General features: G+C 49.1%; 1 protein-coding gene and 3 long non-coding RNA genes across 4 annotated transcripts; all 4 read right to left on the reverse strand.

Annotated features, from left to right (window-relative positions):
- Positions 1 to 236: 236 nt before the first annotated feature.
- Positions 237 to 1,505, reverse strand: LOC145536558 (uncharacterized). Its single transcript, XR_014075892.1, has 3 exons — positions 1,216 to 1,505; positions 758 to 886; positions 237 to 574 (listed from the first exon to the last, which is right to left on the reverse strand). It is a non-coding gene; the product is annotated as an uncharacterized LOC145536558 (long non-coding RNA).
- Positions 1,506 to 5,877: 4,372 nt separating this feature from the next.
- LOC145537127 (uncharacterized) lies at positions 5,878 to 9,318 on the reverse strand. The gene is made up of 2 exons (XR_014076230.1): positions 9,120 to 9,318; positions 5,878 to 8,874 (listed from the first exon to the last, which is right to left on the reverse strand). It is a non-coding gene; the product is annotated as an uncharacterized LOC145537127 (long non-coding RNA).
- Positions 9,319 to 14,820: 5,502 nt separating this feature from the next.
- On the reverse strand, positions 14,821 to 16,485 carry LOC145536559 (uncharacterized). Its single transcript, XM_081566062.1, has 3 exons — positions 16,002 to 16,485; positions 15,550 to 15,675; positions 14,821 to 15,347 (listed from the first exon to the last, which is right to left on the reverse strand). Exons 1-3 carry the CDS (start codon positions 16,340 to 16,342, stop codon positions 15,209 to 15,211), a joined length of 606 nt encoding a protein of 201 aa, XP_081422188.1. The 5' UTR covers positions 16,343 to 16,485; the 3' UTR covers positions 14,821 to 15,208.
- An 8,430-nt stretch (positions 16,486 to 24,915) lies between these two features.
- On the reverse strand, positions 24,916 to 26,184 carry LOC145536560 (uncharacterized). The gene is made up of 3 exons (XR_014075893.1): positions 25,895 to 26,184; positions 25,437 to 25,565; positions 24,916 to 25,253 (listed from the first exon to the last, which is right to left on the reverse strand). It is a non-coding gene; the product is annotated as an uncharacterized LOC145536560 (long non-coding RNA).
- Between the last annotated feature and the right edge of the window lie 801 nt (positions 26,185 to 26,985).

The following is a 26,985-nucleotide window of genomic DNA, read 5'->3' on the forward strand; positions in this document are numbered from 1 at the left end:
TGACTGAGTGACTGAACTGAACGTTACATGCTGTTATAAATTTACTGTGCAAGTACAACTAGAAAATATTCTTAATGTTGACAGTATTTAATGCTGAACATAGGGCTCGATTTTTATTTTCCGAAATTGTTTTCAATGACCCCTACTGGAATATCTGAATTTCAGAACATTCCCTCTAACATGAGAATAAAGATAAAGTTTTTTCAAATCCAGAAGCACATTAGCTAAAAAGAAACTGAGGCACAAAAAGTGACTTAGTTTTATTTTCTGCTGTAATAAACACTGAAGTATCCCACTCCTCAAGCAGCACAGAATCAAAACAAGTGAACCAAGAGAGACCAAAGACCAGGACAGGCAAAAACTTAGACTCAAATAACAGAGTGGCGATTACTCTTAGTTTGAATTCCCTATGCCTTGCCGGGTAGGGGACACAAGGTTGGGCCTCAGCCCCTTTCCTCAGCCTAGGAAAGGTGGGATCCCAAGGCTCCGAATGTTCTGAATCACCAGGGAAAGCTCATGGAGGAACGAGTTGATGGCAATTTGGATGGAAGCAAGGTCTTCAGCAATCCATCTACTAAAAGCAGGGGAAAAGGAAAATCAGCTTTAAGGGGAGTTCACTCCTGTAGGTCCAGGGTACCAACCCCCCTCTTTACACCAAGCCCCTCAGTTTTTCTCCATCATAACACTCTTAAGAGGGAGCTCAGACCACAGCAACCGCTGCTTCCCCACCCCCAAGGGAAACTCTTCTAGAACTGACACAATCAGGTCACTGCCATACACTGCAAAGTCCTTCCGAATGATTCCTTGGAGGCGTTGGGCATCTGGGACCATACCCCTGAGAGACAAGGATGCTTCCAGCGGTGATTCAAAAGGCACTCTGAGTGTGCTGGGAGAGACACAGTTAAGGCACCATCCATTACTGAATTTTCTGCTATCTCGGGCTTCCTCGCACCTCAGAGGCCTGTTTTTACCCCAGGATGCCCATCCTCCGGACCACAACCTGAGACCACCCTGAGCTGCCTCCCTAACCCTTCTGTCCATCTTCCCCACCCTCCAGGCTCCTCAGGCCTTGACAACCTCCTTTCCTGCCAGGCTGCCCAGTCCTGCTGCCCCGGATCGCCCCCGTACTCCCTTCTATCCCTTCCTCAGGCTGCCGGCATGTTTCCCTCCACCACACCACTGACCCCGCCCAGAAAGGCTCCCTGAAAAGGATACAGCACCACCTCTCTATGTGTAGGCCTTATAGCCACGGGTGCTACATCTCCACCAGGTCCTGGGGCGCGTGGTGCCCATTCACCCCCGGGATGAGCTCTAGCAGCTTCTATCATCACTCTTCTCCTGCCAGGCCCACTCCGGAATTCTGAGGCTCGGTGACCATCCTCACCGTCAGCGCTGCCTGAACTTCTGTGGAAAGGACGCGTTCTGGAGCTGTGCTGGTCATCTCGGCCCTCTATACCCCTGGCGCCAAAACCTGAGGTTCGCATGGCTGCCGCACGTCTCCCTCTGACGTCAACACGAAGGGCGGAAAGACTGAGCCCCTCAGGAAGTCCCTCCTCTTCTGCGCAAGGACGCCAAAATTGCCTCTGCGCAGACAGGCCTCAGGGCGCTCCTCGCATCGGATTGGTTACTGCCTGGCCTGCCCGGCCACCCATGGGCCGCTATGGAGACCCCGTGGGGCTGGAAGGATTCGGCTACTTCACAAAGCCGCACTCCTTTCAGGTGCCCCCGATGAGCCTGTGCACACGGGCCCCTCGAGTGCTGGCCCAGACCATGTGGAATGGACCCCGCCAAGTGTCCGCAGATACGCTGCTAAGCTGCTAAGTCGCTTCAGTCGTGTCCGACTCTGTGCGACCCCACAGACGGCAGCCCACCAGGCTCCCCCGTCCCTGGGATTCTCCAGGCAAGAACACTGGAGTGGGTTGCCATTTCCTTCTCCAATGCATGAAAGGGAAAAGTGAAAGTGAAGTCGCTCAGTCCTGTCCGACCCTTAGCGAACCCATGGACTGCAGCCTACCAGGCTCCTCTGTCCATAGGATTTTCCAGGCAAGAGTACTGGAGTGGGTTGCCATTTCCTTCTCCGCACAGATAGGCTACCAAGATACAAATAACAGCTTTCCGTCTCAAGGCCTAAAGCTAGTTCCACAATGCAACTTTGATTTCTCCAACGTATGCCGCAGAAGGGTCTTCCTAGACTAAGGTGGGAGTCGAGGGCAAGGGGCCAAGCCACACGACTCACCAGCGTCCCCTCTCTGCCCACTCCACATCTATACCTGTGCTCTTTGACCATAGTGATGGCGAGCACTTTCTATGGTCCATTTGCTGGTTCAACTGCTTTCCATGTGTTCATCCATCATGTCAGTTTTCAGACAGTCTAGCCATGTCGGTATCCTGTCTCCCATGAGGCAGGTCTCCTCCAAACAAATCACACACACCCACTCATTCACCAACACCAGCGGCTCAAAGTCTTGTGCATTTTGGTTTCTGCATTTCTCAAAACTATGATGACCGCAGTGCTCCATAAGGCACTGGACTTAAGCTGGGTCTGAATGGTGAGATCTGCAAAGGATAATGATAATGACAATGATGAATAATGTGTGTGACACAGACAGTGACAGAACTATGAAGGGAAGAGAGTGTATGATAGAATGAGTTTCACAGAGAGTTTACCACTGTGACAGGTGAATGCTTTTGAGTGAGTGTGACAGGGCGAATGTGTGATTGGGACAGGAATTTAAAAGGACAGCGTGTGATGGGAAGAGACTTGGATGAAGAAACAATGGCAGAGGGAGTGTGTGGCAGAGTGTCGGTGATACATTCTAAGAGACAGAAGGTGTGAGAGAGAATATGTGTGATGGAAAAAGCATTATAGAGTGACGCAGGATTTTATAGAAAGAGTGCATGTGACAGATAACCCGACTCAGTATGAGAAAGTAAACGTGAGAGACTGTGTGAAAGAAAATGAGTCTGTCACACATATCAGAGTGTGACAGGGAACGAACCTGACAGTGGGAGGCAGCAGCCTGGGCAAGTGGGTCAGTCCTCAGAGCCCATATTTTCCCCAGGGCAGCCATGCACAGGTCTCCATCTCGAGGAAGTCAGCAAATTTGACTTTTCTCTGCTGCCCGAGAAGCACTGCTGTTAAAAAAGCTAGTGGACATGATGAAATTCCAGCAGAACTTTGCAAATCCCTAAAGGAGGATGCCATCAAGGATTTGCATTCATTATGTCAGCAAATCTGGAAGACCACAGGACTGGAAAAGGTCAGTCCTCATCCCAATTGCAAAGAAGGGTAGTACCAAAGAATGTGCTAACCATCAGACAATTGCACTCATCTCCTATGCTAGTAAGGTCATGCTTAAAATCTTGCATGCTAGGCTTCAGCATTGTGCAAACCAAGAACTTCCAGATGTCCAAGCTGGGTTTAGAAAAGGAAGAGGAACTAGACCTCAAATTGCCAACCAACATTCACTGTGTTTTATAGAAATCAAGAGAGTTTCAGAAAATCATTTCACACTGTTTCTTCGACTAGGCTAAAGCCTTTGACTGTGTGGATCATGACAAACTGTGGAAAGCTCTTAGAGAGATGGGAATAGCAGACCATCCTACCTATCTCCTGAGAATCCTGTGTGTGGGTCAAAAAGAGAACCCTGTATGGAAAAACTGATTGGTCAAGATCAAGAAAGGAGTATGACAGGGCTGTCTCCTGTCACCCTATTTGTTTAATCTATATGCTGAGCACATCATGAGAAATGCCAGGCTGAATGAGTTACAAGCCAGGATCAAGATAGGTGGCTCACCATAACTAGAATAACCTGACGTGTGCAGCAGCAAAGACCCAGCCTAGCCAAAATTACGTAAACAAGCAAACAAATGAATCTTTTAAAAAAGAACCTGCCTCACAATGCAGGGGACATCGCTTCAATCTCTGGTCAGGGAACTAAGATCCTATATGCAGTGGAGCAACTACTGAGCCTGGGCATCGTGACTGGAGTGTCGGTGCACTGCAACAAAAGAGCCTGCGTGACACAATGAAGTTTCCACATTCCCCAAATGGAGCAAAAGAAAGAAAGAAAGGATTTGTTTAAGAAATCAGCTCATCAATTTCTGCAAAAATCTTTGCTGGCATTTTGAAGGACTCTATTGAGGAGTTTGGGTGAAATTGATCCTTGAACAGTATCAATTCTTCTCATCAGACATGATTGAAGAACATGCATGTGATACATCTCTGCATTTTTAGGACTTCTTCAATTTCTCCCATGGTGGTGTGTGATAAATTTTCTTAAATGTTCCCTAATGTTTCATAAAGGGCAAGGAGCCCTGTGTGTCTGGATCTAACTAGGCAAAGGTGAAGGAAAGTTGCATGGCTCAAGGTAGCCTGGAGTTAAAACTCCCCTCCAGGTCCTCCTCACCATTCTAGGCAAAACAAAGAACTCTCTCACTCGAAGAAAAAATAGACATTAGGTTGATTACGCCCAGCTCCAAGGTGGCCCAGCCTCTGGCCGATCTCCAGAACTCCTTGCCCCAGCCATTTAAGAGATAACTACTCCCAGCAAGCTTGGAGAAGAACAGGCCCCCTTAAGACAGTAGCTTTCTACATACATGCCTATATATACTTACTCTTTTCTTCGATAAGTGCAGCAGCTCGCTAATCTCACTGCTGCCCCTTCTCACCTCATTGAAGGTGATCTGTTCCTGTAGAGTGCCAGTCTCATTCTTTTTCTGAACCTCGCCTACTCGAACTCCGTACCTTACAAAAGGGGTACTGGAAAGGGAAGTTACGAAGCCAGAGAAGGTGCAGGCTGGACCATGTAGGACTTTTCAGGCCACTGGAAGGCTGAGGCTTCAACTCTGACTGAGAGGGAGCCCGTTGGAGGGTTTGGAACTGAGTAATTACAGGACCTGACAGGTTTTAAAGCAACCCAGCAGCTTCAGCAGTCCATGTATGGGGTCAAAGCAGCTGAATGACTCCCAAGTTTGCTGGCTGAGGAAGGGAGAATCAGACGAGAGTCCCATCCCCCGGGTGGACTGACTTCACCGTTCTGGGCCAGTTTGGGGAGCACTGTCTAGAAAGGGCTGTCCACAGTGCCCCTTCTCCAGCTTTTGCCCTTTCCTCCAGCTGCCCGTTGTAAACACTCCCCTCCCTCTTTGGCGATTTGCCCACAAAAACTCTGATTGGTCTCCTTTTCTACCATATGGCTTGGCAGTTTCTTACCTAAGAGCCAATCCCTTAGCAAGAAAATTAAGTAATAAAACTGTGGTACCTCAATTCAATAATAGTGAAGACTTTGCTATTGCAAGTGAAGAAAGGAACAAATCAATACAAAATAACCGCCTTGGTTTAAGCCAAAGGGAGAACTTCTGGGTCTGTGTAACTACAAGGTACAGAGGTAGTTTCTGTCTTCAGGCAAGGCTGGATCCAGCATTTGGTTCCCTGAGATCTGCCTTCTCGCTCCAGCTCCCCCTCTGTCCCTTGCCAGCCTGCCTCCCCTACAGCTCCCAAAGTGTCACTGGTTGGATGATATCACCACGGCCGGAGGAAAGCAGTGCTCTGATTGGCCAGGTTGAGCCACATGCCCACTCCTGGAATCGGAGGTGAAGTCAACTCTATCATAATCGTAATGGGTGAGAGAAAAGGAAAGGGGCGATTTCCCAGGGCGACAGGAGGATACCAGAACCAAGAGAAGGAAATGGACACCAGGTGACAAAACTCATAGACGTCCTCGATGCTGGTATAGCCTTTTCCTCAAATTCAAAGTCAATTTCTATTTTTTTTTTTTTAAAGCAAGCTAGGAAAGATTCTTCATTAATGTGAGCATCGGCCCTGCTACTGACCGTCCCATTAGCTCCCGTCCCCTGACGCTGGGGGTCCACATCCACTTCATGGGGGTGTCCTCTTCCCAACGCTCCCTCACAGACCTTTGCTGAATTAAAATTTCTAAGTAAGTGCTTTTTTCCAATGGGGAAATGGAACAGACCTTTATGTTCCAAAGCAACATCATTTCAAAAGTCATGATTCTTTATGAAGACAGTTAAACAACGTGGGAAATCTAAATACTGAAATGATTTTCCCTAGTGTCCAGTGATAACACTGACAGTTGAGGGGGTGGCGCTTATTCTGCGTGGTTATACTCGGCACTGCCCTGCATGTTCATAGGGTCAGAAAGTCCTGAAAGACAGGGATATGCCAGACCCAGAATTCTGCAATTTGCTTTGATCTCTTTCCATATTAGTTCCCAGCTATCTGGTTTGCTCTCTGATTGCCATATGTTATTCTAGCAGGATGGAATTACCATGATTTACTCAATGTTTCCCCCTGGATTTACATTCTACTAGTTTTTCACAATGAGAAACAATGCAGTAATTAATACTGTGGCCAATTCTGCCTTGCTCACATATACAAGAATTCTTCTATGATAGATTCCCAAAACTGGGTCAAAGGATATGAACATCTTAAAATGTATTAAAAAGTGCCAATCAAATGTCCAGATATTCATGTTAATGTATGGCAAAACCAATACAATATTGTAAAGTAAAAAAAAAAAAAAAGAAAGAAATTTTACTATCACTCTGATACTGTATAGGACTCCTTGTTTTGGCTTTCTGGTGGTCCAGTGGTTAAGAATCTGCCTGCACATGGGTTCGATCCCTGGGCCAGGAAGATCCCACATGGCCGGTGCACCTAAGCCCGTGTGCCACATCTACTGAGCTCACTCCAATCTAGAGTCTATGCTCCTCGACAAGCGAAGCCTCTGCAATGAGAAGCCTGAGCACAGCAATTTGAGGGTAGCCCCCGCTGGCTGCAAGCACAGACAACCTGCACACAGTTAACAAGAGGTGGCACAGGCAAAAATAAACAAATAAAGTTCATGAATAAAATTTTTAAAAAGAGTCCTTGTTTCCAGCTATAGCCTTCTCGGACACTGACGATTTCAGTTAATTAAATTCATCCTACGCTAAGATCTGCTCTGGTCCTACAGAGCCAATCTTAAAAAGTAAGACCCAAAAGGATCAAACTGTGTCCAAGCATCTTAACAAGATTTCAGAATAAAGCTCAAGAATAAGGTTAGGAATAGAAAAAAGTCAAGCATGCAAGGGACATTTGATAATGCTTGGCATCCAATCTAAAATTACCAGGAGGCAAAGAAGCAGGAAACTCCAATCCATTGTAGCAGAAATCAGTGTGTTGTTGTTCAGCCGCTCAGTTGAGTCTAATTTTTTGCGACCCCACGGACTGCTTCTCGCTAGGCTTCCCTGTCTTTCACCATCTCCCAGAACTTGCTCAAACTCATGTCCGTGGAGTCGTGATGCCATGCAACCACCTCGTCTTCTGTCATTCCCTTCTCCCCCTGCCTTCAATCTCTCCCAGCATCAGGGTTTTTGGCAATGAGTCGGCTCTTCGCATCAGGTGGCCAAAGTGTTGGAGATTTCATTTTAACAGAAATCAGTTAAAACGCATCAATGGGAAAGGAAAGAGATAAATGTGTATTTATTTACAGACAAAATGATGGTCTATTTAGGAAGGTCAATGGGATCTACAAAAGAGCTATTACAATTAATTAGTGAGTTTAGCGTGGTTTCAGGATACAAGGATACTCTTGAGAATGCCTTGGACTGCAAGATCAAACCAGTCAAACCTAAAGGAAATCAGTCCTGAATTTTCATTGGAAGGACTGATGCTGAAGCTGAAGCTCCAGCACTTTGGCGAGCAGATGCGAAAAGCTGACTCACTGGAAGAGACCCTGATGTTGGGAGAGACTGAAGGCCAAAGGAGAATGGGAGGAGAGAGGAATACATGGTTTGACAGCATTACCCCCTCAATGGACATGAACTTGAGCAAACTCCAGGAGACAGTGGGGACACAGAGCCTGGTTTGCTACAGTCCATGCGGTTGCAAAGAGTTGGACACTAGTTAGAGACTGAACAACAACAACAATGTTCTGGTATTATATCTTAATATATAAATGTTAACTATAAAACTGAGAAAATATTCCAAAATCAATACCGAATGGCAGTACACAACTTTCTTATTCTTCCACTTCTTACATCGTCTTCTCTTATGTTGTACTCCTTGAATATCTGGATGTCAGAACCTCCCCTTCAACCGGAGGATGATCCCAGTATTAGGAAGTGAACAAGCTAAAATTAACGTCAGACACAGCACAGTGTCTGACGTTTATTTTAGCATGATGCTTTTGAACTGTGGTGTTGCAGAAGACTCTTGAGAGTCCCTTGGACTGCAGGAAGATCCAACCAGTCCATGCTAAAGCGGATCGGTCCTGGGTGTGCATTGGAAGGACTGATGTTGAAGCTGAAACTCCAATACTTTGGCCACCTCATGCGAAGAGTTGACTCATTGGAAAAGACTCTAATGCTGAGAAGGATTGGGGGCAGGAGGAGAAGGGGACGACAGAGGATGAGATGGTTGGATGGCATCACCGACTCGGTGGACATGGGTTTGGGTAAACTCCCGGAGTTGGTGATGGACAGGGAGGCCTGGCGTGCTGCGATTCGTGGGGTTGCAAAGAGTCGGACACGACTGAGTGACTGAACTGAACTGAACTGAACAGCACAGTAGCTCAGTTTTACTTTCTGCAGTTAACAATCACCAAACAAACAATGTGGACCCTGAGCCCCCAGAGAGCACCACAGGCACAAGATGAAGCCCCATCAAACTACTGCAGAAAGCAATGCCCTTGGGAAGGACACTTGAGGCTAGGGCACATAGGCTAGGTTTAAGGCCCTCTTCTGTGCTGAGACTGAGCAAAAAGAGAGGGGGGCACAATGTTCTGCAAGGTCCACATCAGCAGGGAAAGCTGCTCCAGACAGAAGTCGAAGGCCAACTGGAGCAGGTCATGGTTTTCAGCAGTCGATCGGCTAAAAGGGAGGGAAAATGAAATTCAAGTTCCCGCCGAGAAGGAGGAGAGGAGCATGTCCTCCCTCTGTCCCCGCACACCGACAGAGCCCAGAGCACCACACTTCTCCTCTAGGCTTAACCCTCCATTATGGCTCCTCCTGGGCCGAGACTGGCCACCACCCACCACCCCTCCACCACCCCGGGCCCCTTTAGAACTGACAGAACCAACATGCGCCCATTAACGTAGAGCGCCCTCCGAACCAACCATCGTAATTGAGTACGTCGAGTCAGGAGGTGGCGGGCGTTGTCCACCTGTGCGTGCGATGAGAAAGGCACGCAGACCCATACCCACGAGGTCTGGGCTCTCTTAAGTCAGCCCTGCCTCAGGCCTGGAAACCTGGTAAACGGCTGAGCCAGGAAGCCGCTGGGTAGCACTCCACCCTTTATTGTGTCGGCAGCTCCTCAGTGCGCATGCTCAAACAGACCCCACCCCACTCCTCAGGGCACGTGCCTGTTTCCCGTCCAAGCCTGCAAACCCCAGTGAGTCCTGGTCCCTGTGCACCTCCAAGACTGCAGTGCTACCAACCTGGCCACGCTCACAGGTGACCATCCTGCTGAGCGCAGGTCCTTGTTATTGACTTCCGGAAGGGAGTCGGGCACCCCTGGGTCAGGGCCGGTCTATCCCTCTGGTGTCCCACACGTAGGTCACGTCAGTGCAAATGTATCTGTGTGCGTGAGTGCGTGGGCAGGTGCATGCCCATGGGCGTGTGCATGGGTGTGTTTCTGAGAGAGAGCACGTGCACAGGTTCACACGCATAGGCGTGTGCGTGTGTCTGTTTTTGCAGGTGTCTGCACGTGGGCATGTATGTGGGCAGGAGAGCATGTGGTCAGGTGCATGCACGCGGGCGTGTGAGTGTGCATGTGTGTGTGAAAGAGCACGGGTCAGATTAATGCACATGGGTGTCTCCGTGTGTGTGTGCTTGCACAGGTGCCTTCACATGGGAGTGGGGCGACCCGGCTCTGGAGTCCTGAGACTAGGGGTGTAGAGGGGGCTGTGCCTGCCCGCCTGGGGAGGGAAGCGGGGACTTCTGTGGGACTCACTGGGGACGGCGTGGGGCTGGGCCGCCTGGGGGTCCGGGCACACAGACTGCAGGGACTCCAGGCTGGGGACTTACACCTGGCATCCCAGAAGCACCGGTGGTACTGGCTGGATTAAAGGGCTGCAGGAAGGGCAGTGTTCCCCAAGACACCCCCAGTCTCTTGGCCCTCTGCTGACACAACTCTCATGGGCTTTCCCTCCCCAGGAACCAAGTCTTGGGGCTCGAGGTGCCAGGGGCCCTCAACCGGGAGGTGACCCTGTGTCTGCTGACCTTCTGGGCGCTGGTCTACTTCTGTGTCTGGGAGGGGGTATAGTCAACAAGCAAGGTACAGCCGGGGGTGATGGCAGGGCTGGGGCAGCACTGCCTGGGCGTGGGGTGCATATGCCAGGGAACCGCTGGTGCCACAGGAGGTGACTGGATCCGGGCCACTGCCCGAGGAGGAGGCAGATACTTCAATCCGGGCCCCTTGATCTCCACCCCCTGGCCGGATAGGCCTCTGGGCAGCCCGCCAAATCCCAGGCCAGCAGCCTTCCCCCACCCCCAGTGGAAGGATTCGATTTTCCTGCATTATCATGTTAGCTGTAGGAGTTTTGTAGATGACCTTGATCGGATTAAGAAAGTCTGTTTGTAGTCCTAGTTTTCCGACAGTTTTTATCATAGCGGTGGTTGAACGCTGTCAAATGCTTTTTCGGCATCTTGAGAAATGATCGTATGGCTTTTCTCCTGTTTTGTACTTAATATGATGGATAACACTGGTTGATGGGTTTTTTAATGCATAACCAATCTTTCATTCTTGGGATAGATCTCGTTTGGTCATAAGGCTGTATATGTCGCCGGATTAAATTTGATAACATTTCATATTTTGTGCTTAACTTAATGAAGGATATTAGCCTGCGGTTCTCTTTTCTTGCAATATCATCATATGGCTTTGGTGTTCTGTTAAGACTGGCCTCGGAAAATGATTTGAGAAGTGTTTCCCCTCCTCTGCTTTCTGAAAGAATTTGTATAGGATTGGTGATATTTCTCCTTTAAATATTTCATAGCGTTCCCTAGTTAAGTCACGTGGGCCTGGAGTTTTCTGTTCCGTATCTTTGATCGATTTAGGGATATTTAGGTTTCCCACTTCCTTCTTGAGTTAGTTTTGGGAATTTGTGTCATTCAAGGAATTTGTTATTTTCATCTACATTGGCAAACGTATTCGCAGACATTGTTCCTAATGTGCTGTGGTTGCTTGCACAATCCTGTCCGTCGCTGCGCGACCCCGTGGACCGTGGCCTGCCGGGTTCCTCTGTCCACAGGTATTGTCCAGGCCAGAATACTGGAGGGGGGTTCCCATGCCCTCCTTCAGGGGATCTCTCCAACCCAGGGATCGAACCCAGGTCTCCTGCATTGCAGGCGGATTCTTGACCTTCTGAGCCACTAGGGAAGCCCAAGAATACTGGAGTGGCTAGCCTATCCCTTCTCCAGGGGATCTTCCCAACCCAGGAGTGTAACTGGGGTCTCCTGCATTGCCAGTGGATTCTTTGCCAGCTGAGCTACCAGGGAAGCCCTTAAACCACCTGGTCTGTGGTATTTTATTATTATTCTGTTATGCCATGCTACGCGGACAAATGGGCTTCCAAGGTGGCTCAGTGGTAAAATAATCTGCCTGCCAAGCAGTAGATGTGAGTTCAGTCCTTGGTTCGGGAAGATCCCCTGAAGAAGGAAATGGCAACCCACTCCAGTATGCTTGCCTGGAAAACCCCACGGACACAGACAGAGGAGCCTGGTGGGCTACAGTTCATTGGGTTGCAAAAGAGTTGGGCACAGTTTAGCGACTAAACAACAAGCTGACAAATTCAGGGTAGGCAGGACAAAAGTGGACACTTTCATACCCAACTGGTTCGAGTCAAATCGATGCAACCGTTTTGGAGGGCATGGGGATATGTATAAAACATATTTGGGAATATGTGTAAAACATTTCAAAAAGAGATTACTTTTTCACCCAACAACCTTCCGTTTTAGCTCAGAATTATTGTACATAGTGAGCTGGTGGTAGTGGTCTGGTCACTCAGTCATGTCCGACTCTTGCAACTCCACAGACCGTAGCCCAGCAGGCTCCTCTGCCCATGGGATTTCTCAGGCAAGAATACTGGCGTGGTTTGCCATTTCCTTGTCCACATAATATGTTACACAAAAGCAAATGTACCAGGATGTCCATTTCAGCATTGTTTGTAATACTGAAAAACTGCAAACAGCCTAAAGGCCTAGTTACAAGAGACTGGTGAAAATAACTATGGACTACACATTCTGAGGGATATTAGACAGCTCTTACAAGTACTGCGGATGGCACAGGCTTTGCTGTATCCACCATATGGCCCACTTCTGGGTCAATTCTGGGTGCCCTGTCTGGAAAGGGATGGTCCTTCTCCTTATGCCCTTCCACCAGCTGCCCCTTGCAGTGTCCCTCTCCTCCTTTGACTTGTCTCTTTTTCAACCATGATATGAGTTGATGAGCAAGCAGCTAATCGCTTAACAAGAAAAGAGGCCTGTTTCTACCTTGAAGTAATAAATAAGGGCCAAGTCTTCAGACCGCATTAGTTACGTAAGAAAGAAAAGTATGATCCTTCAATTCACGAAGGGTCCAGCCTTGCTATTGCAAGTGAAAAATGAGTGGAACGAAAACGACCAAAATTGCCACTTTAGTTTTTAAGCCAAAGGGAGAGCTTCTGGGTCTGGGTAACTACCAGATACAGAGGTAGTTTCTGTCTTCAGGCATGGCTGGGCCCAGCATTTTGTCCCGGAGATTTGCCTTCTTGCTCCAACTCCCCCTCTGTCCTTTGCCAGCCTGCCTCCCCTAGAGAATCAAAGTGTCACTGGTTGGATGATATCACCACAGCAGGAGGAATGTGGTCCTCCAATGGCCAGGCCTGAGCCACATGCCCACCCGTGGAATCAAATGTGAAGTCAGCTCTATCACAGTCACAATGGCCTAGAGAAAAGGAAAGGGGCAGTTTTCCAGAGTGACAGCGTACCGGTGCCAAGAGAAGGAAAAGGGACACTGAATTACAAAACCCATCCATGTCCTCGACAGCGGTATAGACTTTGCATCAAATTCATAATCAATTTCCAGTGTTTAAAGGAACGAGACTGGGAACGAATATTTCTTAATCTAACAGTGTGTCCACGCTCAGTCACTCAGTCGTGTCCGACTCTTTGCGACCCCATGGACTGTAGCCCAGCAGGCTCCTCTGTCCATGGGATTTTCCAGGCACGAAGACTGGAGTGGGTTGCCGTTTTCTTCTCCAATTTTATACAGCTCTTAAATATACAATAATATACAATTATAACATACAATATTATACAGCTCTTAAAAAGTACTGCGGATGGCACAGGCTTTGCTGTATCCACCATATGGCCCACTTCTGGGTCAATTCTGGGTGCCCTGTCTGGAAAGGGATGGTCCTTCTCCTTGTAATATAAAGTGCCAATCAACTGTCCAGGTGGATTTTACTACCACTTAAGGGTTCTTGTTTGGCTTCCCAGGTGGTCCAGTGGTCAAGATTCTGCCTGCCAATCCAGGGCACATGGGTTCAGTCCCTGGGCCAGGAATAGCCCACATGCCTGGGGCAGCTAAGCTCGTGTGCCGCAACAACTGAGCGCACCACTGTCTAAAGTCTGTGCTCCTCGACAAGGGAAACCTCTGCAATGAGAAGCCTGAGCACAGCAGTTAGAGAGTAGCCTCTGCTGGCTGCAAGTACAGAAAACCTACACACAGTTAACAAGACGCAGCACAGCCAAAAAAAAAAAGAAAAAAAAATTCATAAATAAAATTTTTAAAAAGAGTCCCTGTTTCCAGCTATAGCCTTCTCGGCCATTGAAGATTTCAGTTAATTAAGTTCCTCCTACACCGAGATCTGCTCTGGTCCTACAGAGTCAATCTTAATAAGTAAGATCCAAAAAGGATCAAACTGTTTCCAAGCAACTTAACAGGATTCCAGAATACAGCTCAAGAAAAGTTTAGGCATAGAAAAATATTAAGCATGCAAGGGAAATTTGATACTGCTTGGCATCCAATCTAAAATTACCAGGAGGCAAAGAAGCAGGAAAATCAAATCCGTTATAACAGAGATCAGCGTGGTGGTGTTCAGTTGCTCAGTCGTGTCTATTTTCAACTCCATGAACTGCGGCAGGCCAGGCTTCCCTGTCCTTCACCATCTCCCAGAACTTGCTCAAACTCACGTCTGGTGTCGTGATGCCATCCAACCATCTCATCTTCTGTCATTCCCTTCTCCTCCTGCCTTCAATATTTCCCAGCATCAGAGTCTTTGCCAGTGAGTTGGATCTTCATATCAGGTGGCCAAAGTGATGAGAGATCTCATTTTAACAGAAATCAGTTAAAATCCATTAATTGGAAAGGAAGAAATAAATGTGCATGTATGTGCCTACAAAACGCTTGTCTAAGAGGGAGTTCCATGGGATCTACAAAAGAGCTATTACAAGTAATCCGTGACTTTAGCAAGGTTTCACGATACAAGGTTACTCTTGAGAGTGCCTTGAACTGCAAGGAGATCAAACTAATCAATCCTAAAGGAAATCAGTCCTGAATATTCATTGGAAGGACGGGTGCTGAAGCCGGAGTGACAACACTTCGGTCAGCAGAAGCCAAAAGCTGACTCACTGGAAAAGACTGTGATGCTGGGAAAGATTTAAGGCAAAAAGAGAAGGGGAGCACAGAAGGTGAGATGGTTAGATAGCACCACCGACTCAAAGGACATGAATTTGAGCCAATTCCAGGAGACAGCGGGGACACAGAGCCTGGTGTGCTACAGTCCATGGGATCGCAAAGACTCACCTGGACACAAAAGACTCAACAACAACAACAACAACAACATTCTGGTGTTTTATATATAAATGCAACTGTAAAACTGACAAAATATTCCAAAATCAATACCGAATGGCAGTACACAACTTTCTTATTCTCCCACTTCTTACATTGTCTTCTATTATGTTGTACTCCTTGAATACCTGGATCTCAGAACCTCTCCTCCAACTAAAAGACAAATGCAGTATTAGGAAGCGAACCCTCTAAAAATAAAGTCAGAGGCAGCACAGTAGCTCAGTTTTACTTTCTGCAGTTAACAATCACCAAACAAACGATGTGGACCCTGAGCCCCCAAGCAGCAGCACAGGCACAAGATGAAGCCCCATCAAAGTAATTCAGAAAGCAATGCCCTGGGGAAGGACACTTGAGGCTAGGGCACATAGGCTAGGTTTAAGCCCCTCTTCTCTGCTGAGGCTTAGCAGGAGGACGGGGCACAAAGCGCTGCAAGGACTGCATCACCATGGAAAGCTGCCCCACACAGAAGTCGATGGACCTGCGGAGCAGGCCAGGGTCTTCAGCAGTCAATCGGCTAAAAGGGAGGGAAAATGAAATTCAAGCTCCTGCCAAGGAGGAGGAAGAGAAGGATGTCCTCCCTCTGTCCCCGCACACCGACAGAGCCCGGAGCACCACACTTCTCCTCTAGGCTTAACCCTCCATTATGGCTCCTCCTGGGCCGAGACTGGCCACCGTCCTCCACTCCCTCCCCAGCCCCGGCCCCCTTTAGAACTTACAGAACCAACATGCAGCCGTTAACATTGAGCTCCCTCCGAATCGGCCCCGGCAGTTGAGTACGTGGAGTCAGGAGGTGGCGGGCGATGTCCGCCTGTGCGTGCGATGCGAAAAGCACATTGAGGCTGCTGGTGGAGATATGGTTAAGGCACCATCCACATGACTCACGTGGCTTGCACGTCAGGCTCCCTGCTCGTGGAGACTCGCCTTCTCCCACAAGGCCGCCGCCAGATACCCTGGCTATCACTGCCCGACCCTCTGGATCCCTTCAGGTTTCTTTCCGTCACCACCATCCCCTGGCAGCCAGACCACCCCTGACCCATACCCTCCAGCCCCGCAGAGTACCCTCCTCCCACGCTTTAGGCCCCACCACCTGCAACCCCCCAAACTACCCCTAGCGCACACCCCGACCCCTGCGGCCGCCCAGCCCACCGGGGCTCCCAGCATAGGATACCACTGGAGGGCTCGGTTAATCGGAACTCTGGCTCCGGGTGCAGCGTCTCCACCCGGCCCTGGCGCCTGCGGTGCCCCCGGGATCTGTGGCATGGCACCGGCTGCACCACCCGACTCTCCTGCAGCGCTGGGGCCTCTGGGATTAGCCTGGTCACCAGAGCCGCCAGGGACTCCTCGACTGACGGCGTCACCAGGGACAGCTGGGTCGCCAGGGCAATCGTGGCCACCAGCACCACCCTGCACGCCTTGGCCACCACCTGCCGTGCCCGCTGCAGAGGCCACGGCGACTGCGTCTTCATCGGCTGCCCTTGTGGCTCCTCCACCGTGTGCCTCGGACTCCATCTTGAACCCTCTCCCCCACCTCCGCGGCGGGAAAGACTGAACAGTCCCTACAAATACCAGTCCCGGAGTGAGACCTGCAACTCAGCAGAGCGCCCGCGCAAACCCACCCTGGTCCTGCCTCACGATTGGTTCCCACCGACAACGGGTGCCCTGCTGAAGCTTCGCGCATTCACGCACCACGTAGCCCCAACGCGCATGCGCAGAGCCATACCCACGAGGTCTGGGCTCTCTTAAGTCAGCCCTGCCTTCGGCCGGGAAACCTGGTAAACGGTTCAGCCGTGAGGCCTCTAGGCGGCGCTCCACCCTTCGGTGTGGGGGCAGCGCCTCAGTGCACGGTGCTCAAACAGACGCTGCCGCCCTCCTCAAGGCGCGTGACTGTTTTCTGGCCCAAGCCCGCAAACTGCGCGCGAGCGCCGGTCCCTGTGCATCTCCCAAGTCTTCGCTGTTGCCGGCCTGGCCACGTTCACAGGTGACCATCCTGCTGAGCGCAGGTCCTTGTTATTGACTTCCGGAAGGGAGTCGGGCACCCCTGGGTCAGGGCCGGTCTATCCCTCTGGTGTCCCACACGTAGGTCACGTCAGTGCAAATGTATCTGTGTGCATGAGTGCATGGGCAGGTGCATGCCCATGGGCGTGTGCATGGGTGTGTTTCTGAGAGAGAGCACGTGCACAGGTTCACACGCATAGGCGTGTGCGTGTGTCTGTTTTTGCAGGTGTCTGCACGTGGGCATGTATGTGGGCAGGAGAGCATGTGGTCAGGTGCATGCACATGGGCATCTGATGTGCATGTCTGTGTATGTGTGCCCAAGAGAGAGAGAGAGCGCTTGTGCTCAGGTGCTAGCCCATGTGTGTGTATGTGTATGTGAAAGAGTGCGTGTGCAGGGGTGCATGCACATAGGCGTGTGCATGTGTGTTTGTGGAGGTGCTTGCAAATTGGCGTTCGCAAATGCGTGTGTGTGAGAGAGCATGTGGTCAGGTGTATGCACATGGGCATGTGTGTGTGTGTGAAAGAGAGCACGGGTCAGAGGCATGCACATTGGCATCTGTGTGTGCTTGTGTTCATGTGCAGGTGCCTTTGTGTGGCAGTGCATGGGACCCAATCCTGGAGTCCTGAGACTAGGAATGCAGAGCGGGCTGTGCCTGCCCGCCTGGGGACAGAAGTGGGGACTGCTGTTGAATTCACTGGGGATGGCATGGGGCAGGGCCACCTAGGCTCCAGGCATACAGACTGCAGGGACTCCAGGCTGGGAACTTAGACTCCCCCAGAAGCACCAGTTGGACCAGCTGCACTCAAGGGCTGCCAGAAGGGCAAAGCCCCCCAGGACACCCCCAGTCTCTTGGCCTCTGCTGGCACAAAAGTCATGGGCTTTCCCTCTACAGGAACAAAGTCTTGCGGCTCTCTGGAGGGCTGGAGGTGCCAGGGGCCCTCAACTGGGAGGTGACCCTGTGTCTGCTGGCCTGCTGGGTGCTGGTCTACTTCTGGTCTGGAAATGGGTCAAATCAACCCACACAGTACAGCCAGGGTTGATGATGGGGCTGGGGCACTACTGCCTGGGAAGTGGAACCGCTGGTGCCACGGGAGGTGACTGGATCAGGGCCACTGCCCGAGGAGGGGGCAGATACTTCGATCAGGCCCCGTGATCCCCACCCCCTGGCTGGATAGGCCTCTCCGAGGCCCTCCAAATCCAAGGCCAGGAGCCTTCCCCCACCCCCAGTGGAGGGATTATATTTTCCTCCATTATCATGTTAGCTGTGGGAGTTTTGTAGTTTACCTTGATCAGAATAAGAAAGTCTGTTTGTAGTCCTAGTTTTCTGACAGTTTTTATCATAGTGGTTGTTGAATATTGTCAAATGCTTTCATGGCATCTATTGAACTGATCATGTGGTTTTTCTCCTGTGTTTTCTTAATATGATGAACAACACTGGTTGATGATTTTTTAATGCGTAACCAATCTTTCATTCGTGGGGTAGGTCTCATTTGGTCATAATGCTTTATATATTGCTGGATTAAATTTGCTAACATTTCATTTTTTGTGCTTAACTTAATGAAGAATATTGGTCTATGGTTTTCTTTTCTTGCAATGTCTTCACCTGGGTTTGGTATTTTGTAAGGCTGGCCTCATAAAATGATTTGAGAAGTGTTTCCCGTCCTCTACTTTCTGAAAGAATTTGTATGGGATTGGTGATATTTCTCCTTTAAGTATTTCATAGCATTCACTAGTTAAGTCACATGGGCCTGGAGTTTTCTGTTCTGTATCTTTGATAGATTTGGGGAATTTAGGGTTTTCACTTTCTTCTTGAGTTAGTTTTGGGAATTTGTGTCATTCTAGGAATCTCTTAATTTCATCTAAATTGGCACATTAAAGACTCTGCCTGCCAACATGAGAGACACAACAGACACAGGTTCGATGCCTGGGTGAGGGAGAGTCCCTGGAGAAGGAAATGGGAAACCACTCCAGTATTCTTGCCTGGAAAATTCCGTGGAGAGAAGAGCCTTGTGGGCTACAGTCCATGGGTCGCAAAGAGTCAGACACGATTCTCCCCCCCACACACATACACATGTAATTTTAATCCAGGAGAAAGCAGAGGTTAGAGAAGTGGTTACAGTTCAGGATGGAGCAAGATAAAACATGAGGAGGACTTCCCTGGGGGTTCAGTGGATGGGGATCCACCTGCCAATGCAAGGAACACTGCTTCAATGCCCGGTCCTGGAAGATCCAACATGCCACAGAGCAACTGAGTCTGTGCTCTAGAGCCCATGTTCTGCAATAAGAAAAGTGACGGCGACGAGAAGCCTGTGCTCAGCAACTAGAGTGTAGACACCACTCGCCACAACTAGAGAAAGCCCGTGTTCATCAATGAAGACAAGCACCGGCAAAAGTATACGAATAAAGTCAACATGATGAGAGCACAGCCCCCACTCCCTACAACTGGAGAAAGCCTGTTTGCAGCAAGGAAGGCCCAGCATAGGCAAAAATAAATAAATAAAATCAACAGGAGGAGAGGGGAGCAGGCCAGCTTCTCCAAGTAAAGGGCAGTGCGGTGCTGGACTAGGGATCCTGTATGAAAGCCAAGTGGGAAGTAAAGCATTGCAGTTACTTACAGATGACTAAATGAGCTCTCTGTCCAAGCTCCCTGTGGGTGCTAAAAAGGGGGAGCCCTGAGCAGACGTTGTTATAGTTTTAGTTGTAGGTTTAGCAGATATTAATAGGTTTTCACCATCATCCCTGGAGAAAAACTGTGTCAGGCCAGTTTGCATGAAAGTAAACCGGATTCTCATGGATATGTAGAGAGTAGGTGTGGACACTCTGGTCAGACATGTGGGAGGAAAGCCCAAAGATCGTACAGAGCAAGGGTCTAGCGTGTTGACTTCTGTCATCCATACACAAGTGGAAATTCATGAATTAAGCAGACCCACCTGAGGGTCTGCCATTAGAGCAGAAGGACAGTCGGTGGGACATCTAGGTGGCTCTGACTCCCGCCTCCACAGGCGACACCAAGAGGACACCCTCATACACCCCCACTGAGGGGACTGGTCACAGTTTCCCAGGAGCAGAAATGCTGGAGTTCAGGGACGTGCAGGCTTCACTGGATTCAGTCATGCCAGACTGCTCCCTGCTATGGCTGCCCCCATCTCCACTCCTACCGTATCCTGCGACCTTTGGGGGTTTCCTCCGCTGTAACTAGCCTATTTGTATCCTTTCCCCATTTCCACAAATCGGAATTGCAGTTATCTTCTTGATTATCAGCAGAATATTTAAAATATCGGTGTATTCTTGATATTAATCTGTTATGGGCTTAAAACAATATTTAGGAAGTAGTTCCCCATTCCTGGCTCAGAAGACTATTTTATTACATTTTCTACAGTAGCTTTATTTATTCGGTAACTCAAGGAACATTTTTTGCGGGACACTGTTCCAGGCCTCCATGGAGGTTCCAGTCTAGCCGGGACAGACTGTCAAGAAATGAAATAAAAACTACACTAGGTAGCCTTTGGGAATGTGGTGAGATCTCTGGCTGGAGTGGTTTTCCATTTTCAACCGGGCGGTCAGGGTCGGCTTTGTTGTGAAGCAGAGACGGAGTGAAGACTTGAGAGAGGTTTGGGAGCGTGGGGAGACCTGTGTGGCTGGAGCAGAGTGGGCGAAGAGGAGAGCAGCAGGACAGGGGGCCGAGAGCTGACGGGGACTGGATGTGGAGGCCTCAGGGCACATGCTGAGGGCTTGTGCTCCGAGTGAAGTGGGAGGAGGTGGAGGGTGGCTGTGGGTTGGATTGCGTCCCCCGGAAAAAGATGTTGAAGTCCCAACCCCTGGAGCCTGTGGATGTGACAAAATCATGCCATTTTGAAAAATTCACTGTTTTTACTATTTCATTTCTGGGATTATTAAAGGTGATAAAGAAGAATCATGACCTAAGTGTCCTCTTATTTGTTTTAAGTAATGACCTCTGATAAAATCTCGGAACACGTTTTGAAGGCTGAGTGAGGAAAAGAGACTTCCCTGCTGTTTTCAAGTACAACGGGCCTAACCTGACTCACAAGGAATGCCCCACATCCATGTTACTTCGCTGCAAGCCGTTCAGCAGGTGGCCGTAACAAGCACTGCTTCTGGTCAGCCGAACCACGTCTTTTTTCTGGGTCAGAAACTAGCCTCAGTAGTTGACAGTAAAATCAACGGCCCTGCCAGATACCACAGATAAGGTGACCTTCAGTACTGACATGAAAAGGCAGCAGCACCCAGCCTGCCTCCCACAGCAGGGGCCTCTTGTGCCCTCACCTCTCTTCTCCCCACGGCTGATGCTCCCAGCTGCCCTGGGTGCCGGGTCAGCAGCGTCTCTAGGCCATGATGGAAGGCAGAGACAACCGGAGTAGCTGGGGCTCGGGTTTGGGGGAACCAGGCCAAAGACACAGATCCTACAGCCAAGGGGAATCCTGGTGCTGAGACAAAGGAGGAGAAGCCACGAGAACTTCCTCACCATGGTCAAGGACCAGGCCGATTACCACGAACGGTTTTTCCTGACACTCCAGACCAAGTCCCCGATCCAAAGAAGGGTATGTTGGCCCACAAGGCTAACCTGAGAAGCAAGGGCCAGGAAACCTAACCTGAGCCCCAGGCCCTTTGAGCTCCGGCTCCTTTACTCCACCAGGCACCTCCCCAAGTTTCCCGCTTTCTACCTTATTTTCTTTGATCTTAAATTGCATTTATTATAATTTCTTTATTTTAACTGTGCCGTTTCTTTTTATAAATTTAGTTTTTATTTTCTGAGACAGAGTGCACACGGGCACCACACTGACGGCAGATGGGGCCCTGGAGAGCCTAAGGGACAGGGTGGCCTTTCCAATCAAGGCTGCTGGTTACTGGAACTCCACGAGGCTGATCGTGAACCTGACCCCACTCTGGCACCACACACGGACATCGCTTCCTGGGAGACCTCCATGGGGAAGGCAGGGCAATCCATGGGATGTGTCCCTTCTGTCTGATCAAAGCCGTTTGGCTTCTGTCCAACACTGTGTTCTCATGGTCTTTGTGTCATGGTCAAAACCTCTTATTTGAATGAGTTTTAGCCTCTGTTTACTTTTATGCAAAAGAACACAACCTAATTGTTTTATATCTGTCTCGAAATTTTAAATATTTCCATTTCTTTGGTCTTCAATAGGCCTTTTAATTCATTTTCATACTCTATGGTGATAGAAGTCAGAATAGTGATTATCTCTATTGGGAAGAAGCAGGAAGTAAAACAAATTTGTAAATTATACTGTATTATAGAGGGGGATGAGTGGTGTGGGAAAGAACAGCATGAAGAGGATTGACTGCCCACCAGGCTGTGGGGAGGGTGGCCACAGGAGGAAGTTGGGTGAGAATAGGAGACTTGGGTAGACTTGGAGATGATGGAGGTGGCCAGGAGATATATTTGAGAGCATAGTCAAGGCAGGGAGAACAGACTATGGAAAAGCACTAATTCCATAATGCTGTTCTATTTATCTGTGTCTCTTTTGATGTCTCACATACAGGGTTATGTCAGTGTACGGCAAAACAAATACAATATTGTAAAGTTAAAAAATAGATAAATAAACTAATTTAAAATTAAAAAAAAGAAACACTCACAAATATGCCAAGAGCCGTGTATTAAGATGTTTCCTGTGCTATTCCTTGCAATAGTGAAAAAAGGAGACATAATTTATAGCGAAATGGTATATATATTAAAAAAAAAGCACTAATTCCTCAGAAAACCTGGAATGTTGAGGGTGCAGCCAAGAGGCCAGTGTGGTCAGCATGGAGTGAGCAAGAGTGAGCACAGCAGAGGAGGTGCAGAGGCAATGGGGGTTCGCAGATGAGAATGTGGGGCCTTTCTGGGCATGATAAGGACGTCTGGCTTATATTCCGAGTAAGAGTAAAGCCAGTGAAGGGAACTGAACCGGGGAGACATATCTGGCTTACATTTTGAAAGGAAGGATCACTGTAACCACTAGAGCTGCTGGGTGCTGGTGGGTGAGATACTCCATCACCATCACTCCCAGGACCATGGCCACCATCCCCGGCAGCAGCAGCTGCCTCCCTCCACCACACGGGGGCAGAGCTCTCCGGGTTCTGTCACAGCAGACTCTGTTCACGCATATAGAGGAACAGGACTGGATCCGCCCTGCCACTGGCTTCAAAGATCCCCTTAAAACAGGCCAAAATATATGAAGCTCAGGCTGTGAAAAACCTGGGCATCAGGCCAAGGAGGATCAGCAGTGATCTCTGTGAGGTGAGACATGGAAGAGACGAGCTGTGCAGCTGCCCCAGCTTGCTGTCTACACAGACTGCCCGGGCCATTTCCAGCCGGCCTCTTGGGTGTCGTGGGGGGATTGCAGAGCTGAGGCTATTGGAGCTGGCAGGCGGCAGACCAGACAGGAGAGGGCGGCAGAGGGAGGAGAGAACCCTGCACGTGGGCAGAGAGTCTGCTGGAGCCATAGCAGAAACTCTTCATTCAGGTGACATCATATAGAGTACTCAGAGGGATCTTGTCTCAGACTCCCACTGATCAATCCACAAGGCAAGACACAACAGGATCAAAGTGTTTCTAAGTAAGTAAACATTACACTTTGAAAAGTTGTGGAATATACCTAGGGAAAAATATACCTAGCACCCAAGGAAAAGAGTATGCCAAGAATGAGAAATATCCAAACCATTATGAGGAGAGAAATCAATTGATAAAAGGCATCTCGATTGGAAAGGAAAAATTAAAACTATCTGCAGACATGATGGTCTATGCAGAAAATCAAATGGAATCCACAAAATAGTGACAAGAACTAATCAGTGAATTTAGCAAGTTTGCAGAATAAAAGATGTATTAGGAGACTGCTAACTCCCCATGCCCAATCACTCAACTAACTGTCCCAGCACTTTTCTTCACTGACTTAAGTACAGTCAGCCACAAAATTCTTATTTTAGTGTGCCTAGGTGTTTTCTCTCTTTATGCAAACTAAGTTTTGTGGGTTTTTTTGTTTTATTTTTAGTAGGAAACCAAGCCAATTGTGACAAGGATGTTGGGAAAAAAAGAAATCTGGTAGCAGGTATATTTTCTGAATAGAAATTGTGATCAAGAATCTTTTTTTTTTTATTTAAAGAGAGTCTGTTTCTCTCTGTCTTTTGTTCTGTTTTGCTGCATCTCGTGGCTTGTGGGATCTTAGTTCCCTGCCATGCCTCCTGGAGTGGAAGCCTGGAGTCCTGACCACTGGACCGCCAGGGAATTCCCTATGATCAAGAGTCTTAAAAAAGAAATAAACATTTAAGTCAATATTTCTAACTGCTAGACTATATTAATACTTTAAGGAAAGAACCATTAATGAAAAGAATTATATACATGAATTCCACTGAATCATTAACCACAGTAATGAAAAAATTGTAAACGTAAATGTTCAATAATTACATTATTATTGCTGTTTTTATGTTTATTTAAAGACCCAATTTTAATTTTTTCGCCATGCCACATGGCATGTGGGATCTTAGTTCCACTACCAGGAATTAAACCTACAGCCCTTGCACTGGAAGTGCAAAGTCTTAACCACTGGACTGCTTTTGGAAGTCCCCAACAATTAATTATGATGCGTCTTACATCGATTCAATAACACATTTTTGAAGATCTTTTAGAAAGTGGAAAAGCTAGTACATTAAATGAAAAAAATTCAGGAAAATCTTTAATGCTAAACTTGATAGACGATAAGAAGGGACGACAGAGGATCAAATGGTTGGATGGCATCACCAACTCAATGGACATGAGTTTGAGCAGGCTCAGGGAGGTCGTGATAGACAGGGAGGCCTAGTGTGCTGCAGTCCATTGGGTTCCAAAGAGTCGGACATGACTGAGTGACTGAACTGAACGTTACATGCTGTTATAAATTTACTGTGCAAGTACAACTAGAAAATATTCTTAATGTTGACAGTATTTAATGCTGAACATAGGGCTCGATTTTTATTTTCCGAAATTGTTTTCAATGACCCCTACTGGAATATCTGAATTTCAGAACATTCCCTCTAACATGAGAATAAAGATAAAGTTTTTTCAAATCCAGAAGCACATTAGCTAAAAAGAAACTGAGGCACAAAAAGTGACTTAGTTTTATTTTCTGCTGTAATAAACACTGAAGTATCCCACTCCTCAAGCAGCACAGAATCAAAACAAGTGAACCAAGAGAGACCAAAGACCAGGACAGGCAAAAACTTAGACTCAAATAACAGAGTGGCGATTACTCTTAGTTTGAATTCCCTATGCCTTGCCGGGTAGGGGACACAAGGTTGGGCCTCAGCCCCTTTCCTCAGCCTAGGAAAGGTGGGATCCCAAGGCTCCGAATGTTCTGAATCACCAGGGAAAGCTCATGGAGGAACGAGTTGATGGCAATTTGGATGGAAGCAAGGTCTTCAGCAATCCATCTACTAAAAGCAGGGGAAAAGGAAAATCAGCTTTAAGGGGAGTTCACTCCTGTAGGTCCAGGGTACCAACCCCCCTCTTTACACCAAGCCCCTCAGTTTTTCTCCATCATAACACTCTTAAGAGGGAGCTCAGACCACAGCAACCGCTGCTTCCCCACCCCCAAGGGAAACTCTTCTAGAACTGACACAATCAGGTCACTGCCATACACTGCAAAGTCCTTCCGAATGATTCCTTGGAGGCGTTGGGCATCTGGGACCATACCCCTGAGAGACAAGGATGCTTCCAGCGGTGATTCAAAAGGCACTCTGAGTGTGCTGGGAGAGACACAGTTAAGGCACCATCCATTACTGAATTTTCTGCTATCTCGGGCTTCCTCGCACCTCAGAGGCCTGTTTTTACCCCAGGATGCCCATCCTCCGGACCACAACCTGAGACCACCCTGAGCTGCCTCCCTAACCCTTCTGTCCATCTTCCCCACCCTCCAGGCTCCTCAGGCCTTGACAACCTCCTTTCCTGCCAGGCTGCCCAGTCCTGCTGCCCCGGATCGCCCCCGTACTCCCTTCTATCCCTTCCTCAGGCTGCCGGCATGTTTCCCTCCACCACACCACTGACCCCGCCCAGAAAGGCTCCCTGAAAAGGATACAGCACCACCTCTCTATGTGTAGGCCTTATAGCCACGGGTGCTACATCTCCACCAGGTCCTGGGGCGCGTGGTGCCCATTCACCCCCGGGATGAGCTCTAGCAGCTTCTATCATCACTCTTCTCCTGCCAGGCCCACTCCGGAATTCTGAGGCTCGGTGACCATCCTCACCGTCAGCGCTGCCTGAACTTCTGTGGAAAGGACGCGTTCTGGAGCTGTGCTGGTCATCTCGGCCCTCTATACCCCTGGCGCCAAAACCTGAGGTTCGCATGGCTGCCGCACGTCTCCCTCTGACGTCAACACGAAGGGCGGAAAGACTGAGCCCCTCAGGAAGTCCCTCCTCTTCTGCGCAAGGACGCCAAAATTGCCTCTGCGCAGACAGGCCTCAGGGCGCTCCTCGCATCGGATTGGTTACTGCCTGGCCTGCCCGGCCACCCATGGGCCGCTATGGAGACCCCGTGGGGCTGGAAGGATTCGGCTACTTCACAAAGCCGCACTCCTTTCAGGTGCCCCCGATGAGCCTGTGCACACGGGCCCCTCGAGTGCTGGCCCAGACCATGTGGAATGGACCCCGCCAAGTGTCCGCAGATACGCTGCTAAGCTGCTAAGTCGCTTCAGTCGTGTCCGACTCTGTGCGACCCCACAGACGGCAGCCCACCAGGCTCCCCCGTCCCTGGGATTCTCCAGGCAAGAACACTGGAGTGGGTTGCCATTTCCTTCTCCAATGCATGAAAGGGAAAAGTGAAAGTGAAGTCGCTCAGTCCTGTCCGACCCTTAGCGAACCCATGGACTGCAGCCTACCAGGCTCCTCTGTCCATAGGATTTTCCAGGCAAGAGTACTGGAGTGGGTTGCCATTTCCTTCTCCGCACAGATAGGCTACCAAGATACAAATAACAGCTTTCCGTCTCAAGGCCTAAAGCTAGTTCCACAATGCAACTTTGATTTCTCCAACGTATGCCGCAGAAGGGTCTTCCTAGACTAAGGTGGGAGTCGAGGGCAAGGGGCCAAGCCACACGACTCACCAGCGTCCCCTCTCTGCCCACTCCACATCTATACCTGTGCTCTTTGACCATAGTGATGGCGAGCACTTTC

This window comes from Giraffa tippelskirchi, chromosome X (assembly GCF_054371585.1).
Source record: "Giraffa tippelskirchi isolate mGirTip1 chromosome X, T2T-mGirTip1v1.2.pri, whole genome shotgun sequence".
NCBI classification, from domain to species: Eukaryota; Metazoa; Chordata; class Mammalia; order Artiodactyla; family Giraffidae; genus Giraffa; species Giraffa tippelskirchi.